This window comes from Lissotriton helveticus, chromosome 8 (genome assembly GCF_964261635.1).
Source record: "Lissotriton helveticus chromosome 8, aLisHel1.1, whole genome shotgun sequence".
NCBI classification, from domain to species: Eukaryota; Metazoa; Chordata; class Amphibia; order Caudata; family Salamandridae; genus Lissotriton; species Lissotriton helveticus.
In genome coordinates this window covers 258,121,461-258,134,008 of record NC_136069.1, presented here as the reverse complement: position 1 = coordinate 258,134,008, position 12,548 = coordinate 258,121,461, and the positions used below count along the sequence as shown (strand labels likewise).

Genomic DNA, 12,548 nt, shown 5'->3' with positions numbered 1-12,548 from the left:
TATACATTCTGTCAGCCACACCCTGCCACGCAGGCAGGCTATAAAGCACATCAGAGTGAAATTACTACATGAGTCCATCTGTTACCACTGCACTTTCCATCATAAGGAGAAACGAAGGCAAAGACCGCCAGTAGCAGGTCTGTGGATGCTAAGAGAGCAAGCAATGGAACCTAATATTCCGAAGATTAGAGACAAACTGATCACAAGACAAGGGAAGAGGACAGGGGAGATTGTTGAAGTACAGGGCGAAAGGTAAACCCAAGTAAATGATCCCCTACTCGATGCAACCATGATGGGAAGGGGTCTCTACGCATAGGACAGAATCCAACAGAATTTCTGTTCACCAGTTTGTCTAAAGCAGCAATGCTAGGTGTCATGTTGAAGGAATCTCTAAATGCAGAACACCAATATTCTATGTAGCAGGAATATGGACCAAAATTCAATATTGGCGTGCAAATGAAGTGCGTGGGGTAAGTTAAGTCCTGGGAATTTGTACATACCAAAACGTGTATAGGCTTCATCCTAAATGGTAAATGGTTAATATTTTTGCATTAATTGTGACAGACCTACATTCCTGAATAAAAGAGCAAAAATAAGGAAATCGCATACAGCTAATGCATGCTTTCAAAATACACACCAATCATCAGGTCTGGTAACATTTTAAATTAAAAGGTTAACAGCAAATCTACAGAACAAAAGCCTAATATGAAATGTAATGCTCCTAAGTAACTCAATATTTACTCTTGAGAACGTGAAAAACATAAAGAAGGTAGATATGCTTTAATCAAACTGGATCATGAGGAAAAGCGGTCACCTGATTATTAGAAAAGTAGTAGATCCCTAAGATGGCGTGTCAGTGGATAACAAATAGTAATAGGGACACCATCCATGGTTTTGAATCAATCTAGAAAATCTAGGTCTAAAGCATGCATGGAGAAAAGCAAACCAAGGGGAAAGAAACATCTTTTTTTTTTTACATGAACACTCATTTCCAGCTGCACCATAAGAAGACCAGACATTGGAAATGTCAGAATATCTGACCATTTAAAAAATGATAGAGCGTTTGTCTTCTGGTGTGACCAGTGGGGTGTTAGTTACATCTCTAATAAAAACATACTGTAAAAGTTCCTGCATCGTCTATCTGCAATAGTCTGGAATAAGATGCTGAGAGAGAGATTGGAGAGTGCATATATACCCTTGGAATTCATGGATCTATTTCATTCTGGAATTTAAAGTGTTCAAGATCTTTTAGGTTTGTGTGATCTCTGTAGACTTTGCAACCACCTTTGAGAATGGAATCACCACCTTGAGGACTCTCCAAGTAGAGACATTTTAAAAGAAATTTAATGATGTTGCCCCTCTGCCCTCTCCGTCGGGCCTCCCAGTGAAAAACTTTGTATCTGGTTTGATGAAAAACTCAGTTTTGGTAACCAGATCAGCAAACTGACACACACCTGCTTTGGTGTCCTGAAGCTTCTCAGAATTCTTTTGCCCTTGCTGCCTCTTTCTGCCAAAGAAACGGTTGTTCGGGCTTTGGTCACCTACCATCTCAATTATGCTACTATTGGTCTTCCTGGCTACCTCATGGATAAGTTACAGGTAGTGCAGAATGCCGCTGCTCGGCTGCTGTTGGACTTACCTAAACATACCAGTGTTAAGCAGCATCTGCGCAACTTGTATTGGCTGCCGATAAAAACTAGGGTCATGTTCAAGGCTCTGGTTACGGCCTATGCCGCACTTTAAGAGTATGGCCCGGTCTATCTGAGGAACAGTTTCTCGTTCTATGTCCCGGGCAGACTCTTGCGCTCCTCGAACATGTACCTAGCCTCCACACCCAGAATTCGTCTGCAAAGAAAGGGGGGCAGCTCCTTGGCCTATTTGCCTGTAAAGTCTTGTAACTCTCTTCTACCTGATCTGCGTAGCCTTCAAAATTCTACTTTCCTATTCAACTAAGCAGTTTTTTTCCTTTGCCACTATTTCCGTACTCTGTTCTGCTTTATTTTGGGCTCGTGCCGGGACACTCTACCTAGTAGCTGCGCGCGTTACTAATCACTCTTAACATAACATAATATGTCCCAGAGGGTGCCATGTTGCTCTTGAGAAATGTGGAGACATTGGGCAAGATGAAGATCTAACAGAGAAGCAGAATGACTAGGAGATCTGGACCTATATATAGAATAGTGCTATGAAGAAAGTTTGCCTATTTGCAGACAGCTATCACAGGAGATGGCAGTGAGATGGGGAACAGATCGTTGGCAGTGATGGTCCTAATTACAAGCACTGTGTCTTATACAGTAATTTGAACTTTCACTGGTGGAGAACTTTCAGCAGAATAAGCTGATTTGGATGTGTGCTCATGCTGCAGTGTCTCTGGTTTTAATGTTTTGAGGTCGATACCCATTTCTTACTCTGCTCTAGCATTGTTCTGCTCCAGACAGCCCCCAAGTATTACAACCACTCCAGAAGAGGTTACCCAGAGGAAACTACTCACCAGTGAATCAGGGAAGCTTAGTGTTTGCATTGTCATCACTTGAACATCTCTGAAGCTTACTCAAGTCCAAGGCCCTCCTTAATCAATGTCTCTTCAAAGAAGAAACTCTTTAGTGTGTGGTTTTATCTTCTAGCCCCAGTTCTCACCCGGGCAAATTTAACATAGCACATTCACCTTACCAATTACAAACACTCGTCACGTATGCTGACAACCAGAGCCACCCCAGCAGATCCTACATCTTGCCCTTTGTTACTACCTGATTCTAAACTGCTGTGCCTCCGCATGGCAGTTCATGTACAGGGCTGCCAACTTTGTAACCAACAGAGAGCACAGAACATTAATTGTCCCAAACCACAGAGGCCCAGGACAAGCAAAGTATCCATATGTCGTCAATCATATAATTCTGGCCTTACAGAGAAGCTTTACGCCTGCATAATTTTAACAAACCTGTGTATTCCATCTCTTATGTTCCCCATCAAGCTGATGAATCAGCAGTTCTGCTGCTTGAATAATTTCTTGTGCCTTGGTTAACTCGGCTTCAAGTTTGGCAGCTTCTGTAGTTCTGCTTTGGAACCTGCAAAGAAAGGATATTATTAAACAAGCCAAGATGTATATCATTCTTCTAACAAGCAAACCCTAACTACTGTATTGTAATAACAAAACAACTTACTTCTCTTTTAAGTCTGCCACTTTCCGACCTACAGAGTTCAGTTCATCTTCTAATCTCTGTTTTCGGTCCTCTGTTTTTCTCAAATTCCTAAAACACATTTTTTGATGACATGAGAAAGGCTTCCATCGAGATGAGAAAAGTAAAACATTACAATGGTCACAACTCCTGAGAGTAAAATCACTTCCACTTCACCCACATATGACCTGCTCTCCCACTACTACAACAATTCCCCGCACCTCAGCCACAGTTCCTTACTGTTCTCAATTACATCCTCCAATATTTTATTTCAAAGTATCTTTTTATGAAAGAAGTACAGATAAGGGCGTATTGGGTTACACAACACTGATTTACATTTCACAACAGAAAACATAAAAAAATATTAAATGCTTATCATCCAAATTAGTAGCATAATAACACAGATTTTAGTTCAAATACTGAGTAAAGGATGTGATTTTTGTATTTTAGTCACTAACGTGTACCATCAATAATTCATCCCATCATCCTCCCACTGTAATAGTTTCCTCGCGCCTCCAGCATTTTGCACACTTGCTTTATACTACCTGCCCTTATAGCACAATATTCCGTTTTTCATGCCAGGCTTTGCAGCACAAACTACGTTTTTCTCCCACGTTTCACAAACGGCTGACTTCTAAATTTCGACATTAACATAGCTAAGAAGAAAGGTGACCTAAATGCAATTTCTATACTACTTATATCAAAGCATAAATTGCAAACGAACAAGCTACTTCATTCACATAATGTCCTTTCCCTTATGACAAAGACACAAATTCCCTCAGTTTTCTATGAGCAGGAACAAGTCACAAGCACTGGATGGCACTGAAAATTTGGTGTCAGATCCATAATGATCCTGCAGAATGTGATACAGCTGGTTCATATAAGTAGCCAGGTGCACCAGATCTGTCATTCTGTAATTCCCAGAGGCTAAAGATAGAATATGACAGGGCCAAACAGAAATCAAAGAGAACACACATACTAACTGATTAACCCATATCCAGAGAGAGAGAAGGTGGGAGGATAATTAACAATCTGCAGAACCTACGTAGCCTTTAGAAAGACATTTTATCAAAGGTAAGTACCTTACCCTTCTAATCAATACTCATGTGTTAAAATTTTAGTTAGTTCAACTAACTAATGCCATAGTTGTTTAACTAATGAGCAGTGATTAGTCTAAATTAAGACGCTCTGAATGCAACCCTGCTAAATTGTGATTTTGAACGCACATCAGGGTTCAAATACTTGTGCTTTAAGAAGGAATGCAGTGAGGCCAATGGAGAAACATAACACATTGGTTACATCAGAATGCAGCAAAGAATGACTGATGTTGAAGTCTTTCCTTTAACTAAATAACACCTAGTAGGAAGTCAATTGCCATGGTTCCTCCATTCACTATGGGACCTCTTATTTTTCGTGTTGTGTTATCTGCTACAGGTTTACAATAAAAGCGCCGGGACACTCCATGGAGTAGCCGTGCGCTATAAAAGATTCATTTAACATAACATAACATAACTAAATCTGTGGGCTGCAAATCACCAATTTCCATAAGACCTACCAATTAACTTTAGCCACTTCTAAAAGTATAGATATGCTGCACTAAATTGTATGTTTATCAAACTGGCCTCCTGCGCACACTGCAGTGTTGTCAGCATTATACCCGTGGTAGGGAGCAACCACTTGACTTTAACTCTCAGTATGTTTCTTCAACCCAGTGTTACAGCAGCACTCTCTATGGTCAGGCTATCGATGGGTGTGCCTCAATGGAGGCAACTAAGATGGGCATCAAGCAGTGCGACCTCTTTGGCAGTCTGGATATTCCAAATTCCACAGCCGATAGTAGCGGACAGGTTATTGATGCTTCTACCTGGGAGAAGATTATCTCCAGCATTTTGGAATTAGCTTCTACTATTCCTCTGCTACACACACAAAGTGACCTGAGAAGGAAACGTTATGGCCTGAATAATCAATTGAGTCAACTACTGATGCAGAATAAAAACAAAGAAGTCCAAGCGGAAGTCCGGAAAGTGAGGAAGGAAGACAAAAAGGTGATTTATGAAGCAAAAAAAGTACTATGAAAACAATGGTCCAACCTCTGCCACATCTGTGGATCCGGCAATTCCAAAAAGTTTCGGAAAGTTATAAACAATTTTGACGATGTAATAAGACATCCCCAGGAAGACATAGCACCTGTGCAACCTTTGATTGCGCAATACGGAATATTTATAGACATAAATCTTCAAAGAGCAATTTGTGCTGCCATCGGACTACAGCTCAAGCTCTACATTGGCTTCAAACTGCATTGTGCAAAACAGTCACGGAATCTGGGTTTCATCCATAGCTCAGTTATATAGATATTGCTTAGAGGACTACCGCATTCTTGAATCCTAGATAAATCTGATCTTATGAACTCTGCATTAAAAAGTGGGTCCTTTCTCCCTGAGCAACTATTGCCTGATTGCCCTTCTGGATGCTGAAGCAAAGTTTTACACCCAATTGTGTCTGTACGATTTACAAGAACAAGCTACTTACCTTTGAATAATTTAACCACATATTCCTCACCTTTTGAATACCCCTAGGTGCCAGACTGCATCCAGAGAGTATTTTCAGCAATTGCCTCATGCTCAATATGGCTCCAATTCAGCTCTGCCCGGAAATGATGCCAGAGCCCTATATAATCGTCTCCCCTGTGTGCTGGCATCAGTTCTCTTCTTTTTACGCCTTAAGATGAGCTCGCTCCTCAAATCTTGACCGGATTTCTTTCCATTTTTTTTCAGTGTTCAAGGGAAATATCCCATGCAAAGAATACACAGTTTACGCCATGCAGGCACTGTCACTAACAGATGTTCGTGACAGATCCCCCACCAGATTCGTCTCTTGTTCATAGAATCGGCGCACAACGGCAGGGACTGGGTCAGGATGAATCCAAAGGTGACCTGTGACCACGAACCCAAGTTCTATGTCGCCGAACAATGTCAGAAAGTGTCTAAAGGCTGCTCTCAGTCTCCAAGGAGCACGTGGACCCGTTCCATATCTCAAAGCCATTCTCAGGAATGGTCCTCCTCTCATTCAAACTCGCCAGCATAGTAGAGTCCGAAACCAGAAATGAAGTCAGTAAAGGAGCAAATGCTGAACCCGATGTGGTTTCAAAAGGCACAGACCAATCCGAGGGTGGACCCGTCAGCGAAGCCTGACTGGTGGACTCTGCAGATCCTTGTGTCCAGAAGGCACGCCAAAGAAAACCAGTAAAGTGCAGAAAATGCACAGCATGGCCTCCTTGAAAACCTCTATTTGCTTCGACATCAATGAAATATGCGGTGCATCAGGGCCAGATTCAGTATCGGCTCCAATGGAGGTAAGGAGTGAAACTGATTGGCGCATTGACACTATTTGTGTTTCTTCATCAATGTACTCAGAGACTTCGATTATGATGAGTTTAAGCTGCTGGACAGGCTTTGGGAGTGGGAATGGAACCTTACTTTCGACTTCGACAACTCTCAGCATGGAGACTTTCAATATTTGGTGACAAGTTAGCCTTATGGCCCTCCTATTGCCTTTGGATTCATTTGATCGCAGTCACTTAAGCTCCTGGAATCATGGTCCGAGCACAAGCACCATAAGAATACTTTTTAAAAGTCCATGACAGACATCTGTTTGCAACAGTCCATACACAGCTAGAACCCTGAGCTGACATTTTCCCTTCATACTTTGAATTTTGTTTTTAAAAAGGGTTTAAAAGACCATGGAGTAGCTCTGGATCCACGTCTGAAGGCACAGAAAGAAAGGAACTGACATCAGTGTACATGGGTGGTGCTTATATGCGGCTCCTGTTGCCACTTCTGGAGCATAACAACGTTGGCACAGAGCAACACAACTCCACCTATCAGCACGCTGGAGTTCTGCTTTAACATTTCTGGACCCAGTCTGATACTTAGGGAATATTCACTAAGTGAGGAATCTGTGGTTATAAGTATCCATCATAATACCATATTCAGTGATGTGTGTGAAAGTTTTAATTTCTAGACAAATGAAAATATTAGGTGAAGGCAAATGGTAAGGTAAGATAAACACCAAACGAAGTCCCAAATCCTATTGAGAACATCATCACCAGGAGATTTCCTTGATCAATAGGTATTAAAGTGGCTGGTGGATCCTTTTGCATAATAAATATCCCATTGGGAAACATTCAATACAATAATCTAGAACAACCAGTCATAGACCTGGAGGTACTATCTTTCATATCACAAGGCACCTGTGAACATCTTTACTGGGGTTCAGATTCAGAGGTGTGAGGCCCTGATTGAGAGCCCACTTGTAAAAGCTGGAAACACAAACAAGACCGCACATTAACCCATAGTTCATAAAGCTTATCTTCAGGGTTTTGATCTGAGCAACCACAAAATTCTTGTTCTCAATGACCATTGCCTTAGATTGATTGTCTGAATCTATAGCAGGCTAGTGACTGATGTACTTTTCTCTCTTGGCCACAGGGCTGTCACTGACATCTCCTATAATAGGTATCAAATATAGGGATAAACTGAGCTGAAAGGCGCGGCACTCACCACACACACTACCAGTTAACCCTCTGGTATACATTTTAAAGTAATCTAATATTTGGATGTGGGGAGTTGTGTAGAACACAAAGATACCAAGAAAAATTAAATTCAACATGATTGTAATTGAATTAATTTACTAATAATTAAGATTCAAAATCCTTACATTATGACACAATTAACTGAGATTTGAGATCTATACCAATCATCAAATAAATAAAGCAAAGTTGGTATTCCATTTGAAAAAAAAAGATTGTGTCTCTAGTCCAGTCCTGCAAAAGCCATCACACATTCCATCTTAAAAACTAATTGCCGAGCACCCTACCTTCAAGATTGAAAGATCTGCCTTAGGGGTGACTTATAGGTTTTAAGTGCAGTGACCTCAGATATAAGGAAACTTATATCTGTTGAAGAGGTGCAAGCACCAGCTTACACAGGCTGCAAAGGCAGGCCTGTATTCACAATTTGAGTGGTCTCCCATGGGTGGTATAATACATGCTTCAGCCCATGGGGGACCCTTGGTGTACCTATGCTCTCGATACCTTAGTAAAAACAACAGTTGATGGACAGAATGCAGAACAATGTCATACATTCACCCCAACACAGAGATCTGGGCCTAAATCCATCGTTTTTTTGCTCATCATGCCATTACAGTTTGAACCAAGCCATATGCAAATCAGTCTTGACCCTGTGCCCCATGGGAACAGTCCAGCCCGAACTGCCAAGCCAGGTCCTCCCTGGACTGGAAACAGGCATCCTAGGACCGGTTTCGGGCTTTCAGCCCTCATAAGCCAGGATAGCTTGAATCCAGTGGCATGGAAATGACGGCTGATTAGCCAGAAACCGGTCCCAGGATGCTTGTTACCGGTCCAGGGAAGACATGGCTTGGCAGTTCGGGCTGGACTGTTCCCATGAGGCACAGGGTCAGACTGATTTGCATATGGCCATGTCTGAACTGGGGTGATGGAGTGAGCTAAAGAATGATGGTGGATTAAACCCAGATCATTTGACTGGGGGTGAGTGCTTGCAATGTTCAACACTCCGTCCATCATCCCCTTTGGTTTTGCTTTGTTCGCCCTAAGTTGGCAGGGTATGCCTAGATGTGGGTCCCTTGCTCACTTTGCCACTGGATTCAAGCTAGCCTGGCTGATGACGGCTGATTAGCCAGAAACCCGTCCCAGGATGCTTGTTTCCGGTCCAGGGAAGACATGGCTTGACAGTTCGGGCTGGACTGTTCCCATGAGGCACAGGGTCAGACTGATTTGCATATGACCATGTCTGAACTGGGGTGGTGGAGTGAGCTAAAGAATGATGGTGGATTAAACCCAGATCAGTCGACTGAGGGTGAGTGCTTGCAATGTTCAACACTCCGTCCATCATCACCTTTGGTTTTGCTGGATACCTTAGTGCCATATAATAGGGAATTACAAGTGTACACCAGTAGCCAATCTTGGATGTACCTCAGTACTCACCATGTCCAACTAAGGGAAGAAGCTCAGAGACTGGGGTCCTTATTAGCAGGATACCAGTCAGACTAGTCAGAAACAGCATAACACTAGACAAAAAGTGGGAGTAACCTTCCTACACTCCCTGTGTGCCATGCCCCTGTACCCTGCATGTGCTATATGTAAGTCACTCCTACAGAAGGCCTGAGAGCCCTAAGGCAGGGTGCAATATATTACAATTCAGGGCACATCTGCATGAGCAGATGTGTCTCTGTAATGCCTACTTCCATTGATAGGCATTGCAAGTGATCAGGAAGCCATCTTAAGGTCTGTCCTGGGCACTGGGCATTACGAGTTGCCCAGCTACATAATAGCTTCACTGAAATTACTGATGTTTGGTATCAAACATCTTTTTTTAATAAATACGGACTGATGCAAATACCAGATTTATTATGAAATTCACTCTGAGGGCACCTTAAAAGTGCCCCTAAAACCCTACTAGTCACAGAGTGTGCTGGCTGACTGGTATCTTCCAGCATGCCACCACAAACAAGTTTCTGACCCCTTGCAGGTGACACCCTGTGCTATCTGAGGCCAGAAATAATGTCTTTCCAGCAGAAGGCGATCACACCTCCTCCAGCAGGATGGCTAGCAGATTAGCATGTCAAGGCCAGAGGCTTCAAAGCCTCTACCACCTTTGAAATATGACCACAGTTCTCCCCAGCCCTTGGGAATGCCACCCCCTGCCCCCAGGCCCATTTTGCACCAGAGCAGGTCAGAAATTGGATAGTTAGAAGGCATGTCACACTTACAAGCTAGGCACATCTCTGAAGTGGACAGTGGCAGAACGGTTTCACCATCTTGGATTTGAAACTAGGAACTCTGGGTCAAGAATATGTCTACTCCTAGCATGGAGTAGTCATATAGGGGGTGTAGACACCCCAGGGGTAGGTAGTCCATTGGCTGCCGCCCTTCACTCCACTGAAAGCCCCTACATTCAGTATATAGGGGTCCCTCCGACACAAGAGCTTCAGATTTGTCGATCTGGGAACAAAAGAAGGACTAAGAAGAGCTGACAATGTGAGAACTGAGGACCAATACCAAACTTGGCACCAAACCCAGCCTGGCTGCGTGCCCCTCAACAATTGCAAGGACCCGACTCGTCCAAAAGCTGTGAATCCTTCCAAAGCTTTGGAGCAGTGTCTGGCACTTCAACAAACACTTAGCATCTGTCTTGGGGTGGAGAAGGCACTCCCCCTGCATCTGCAAGGCACCAACTACACTTGCACCGTACTTCGTTTTGCTGGCCATCGCGCCCACTGAAGGCGCATCTCACCAGGAGGAGGTCACTGTTGTTCCAAGAGGTCTGCCCTGTTTCTTCTCCGAGTTTTGAGATGCTGGTCCCTGCACGAGACCCCTGCACCATTGCCCTGCGTACCAGAGTACTTGCAGCAACCAAGGCTTGGTGAGTGTCAAGTCCGTACAACACCACCGTCAACACCCACCTGCCTACAGAGGGAGGTCAGGACCGACAAAGCTCCCTCCTAGAGTGATTCGGATGTCTGTTTTCTTCCCCTCTGCAGGTCCAGACCAAGAACCGAGACAGTCTCCTATGCAAGTGGCCAGCCGGCCAAACACCACTGCACCCGAGCCCCAGAAGCCCGGTTTCACGACAACCGACTGTGCCCCCTTGCTCCCAGGACCCTCACAAGCAGAGCCCCCCCTTTTTATGTTCTGCTGGACTTTTCCTCACATGCAGCCTTTTTGTTACAGGTACTTTGGACTATACTGTGTAGCGCTCAAGGTTACCATCACGACCAGCACCTCTGCGCCAGGACACACAAGGGCAGCAAAACCTGAACTGCTGGTGGTTCTTTGACCTTGGACCCCAAGCACCTTAAGTCCTAAAAGGGACCTCCTACAAACCACTTGTACTTATATGTATGCAGTATACGTCTTTCCTCCCATAGGATAACATTATGGCATCAAGGCTCATACCTCAAAAACCTTTCTTAAAATCGTAATTCAGATAGTAATTACCCGATTCCAATGAATTTGGTGAGTAAAATTTGTAAAAATCTGTGTTATTTTTATAAATTGGTCTCAGATTTCTTCTTGAGTGGGTGTACCATTTACTCACTCTGTTTGTGCAACGAACAAGTTACTTACCTTCGGTAACGCTTTTTCTGGTAGATACAGTATCTGCCAGTGGATTCCTCACCTTGTGAATATCCCCCTTGCGTCAGTAACGTTCGGAATTGTTTTCTTTGTAGCACGCCGGCGTGGACGACGTCATAGGAACGCGGCATCGCGCGCGACTCCGTCTGACGTCACCGACCCCTTATTAGGCCTACGTCGGCGTGATGACATCAGTTCCGCCCTTTTTTCCGTGCCTTCGAGGCACACGGACGGACCAATGACAGGAAATATACATATATACAATGTACACAGTACATACAAACCAAAATAGCACACAGTGCATAGCAAAGGTATCAAAACCTAAAATATATACAAATCAATATACAAATAAAACCAGGTATAGCAGAGTGGACGACGGGGAGGTGGGCGGGTCAGTGAGGAATCCACAGGCAGATACAGTATCTACCAGAAAAAGCGTTACCGAAGGTAAGTTACTTGTTCTTCTGATAGATACATCTGCCTTGTGGATTCCTCACCTTGTGAATAGAGTCCCACAGCAGTCCCCACTCCCGGAGGAGGGAGTCCACTCTGCTACACCAGGAAATCTTGGAGGACAGAACGCGCGAAGTGGCCGTCCCTCCTCACCTTGGTATCCAAGCAGTAGTGCTTCGCGAAAGTGTGGAGGGAGGCCCAAGTCGCGGCTCTGCAAATATCCTCAACATGTACACCTCTAGACAATGCAGAAGTAGCAGACCATGCCCTGGTAGAATGAGCTCTTATAACCTCAGGAGGGTCCTTACCCGCCAGGGAGCAGCAAATCTTGATGCACAGGATTATCCACCTGGAAAGTGTGCGCTTGTGCACCGCTCTGCCCTTTTGACAGCCAGCAAAACCAACAAACAGCTGGTCGTCAATCCGGAAGTCTTTAGTCCTATCCAGATAAAAAGACACCGCCCTCTTAGGGTCCAGACGGTGCTGTCTCTCTTCCTCCTTAGAAGGGTGAGGGGGAGGAAAGAAGGTAGGAAGGGTAATGGACTGTCCTAGATGGAAGGGAGCTACCACCTTAGGCAGAAAAGCAGCCCTGGTCCTAAGAACCATTCGTTCAGCATGAATGGTCAAGAACGGGGGCTTAGAACTAAGAGCTTGAAGCTCACTCACCCTCCTTGCCGAGGTGATTGCTACTAAGAAGACCGTCTTGAAAGACAAAAGCCTCAAGGGACACTTGTGTAAGGGTTCAA

General features: G+C 44.1%; 1 protein-coding gene across 2 annotated transcripts in view; it reads right to left on the bottom strand.

The window, feature by feature from the left end:
- Positions 1 to 12,548, bottom strand: part of DYNC2H1 (dynein cytoplasmic 2 heavy chain 1) — a 1,763,151-nt gene that overhangs the window by 601,876 nt on the left and 1,148,727 nt on the right. For both annotated transcript variants that reach the window (XM_078657019.1, XM_078657020.1), the window contains exons 60-61: positions 3,162 to 3,248; positions 2,939 to 3,065 (exon numbers count right to left, since the gene is read on the bottom strand). In XM_078657019.1, coding sequence (XP_078513145.1) covers positions 2,939 to 3,065; positions 3,162 to 3,248 — 214 coding nt within the window. The remainder of the gene's footprint in view (positions 1 to 2,938; positions 3,066 to 3,161; positions 3,249 to 12,548) is intronic.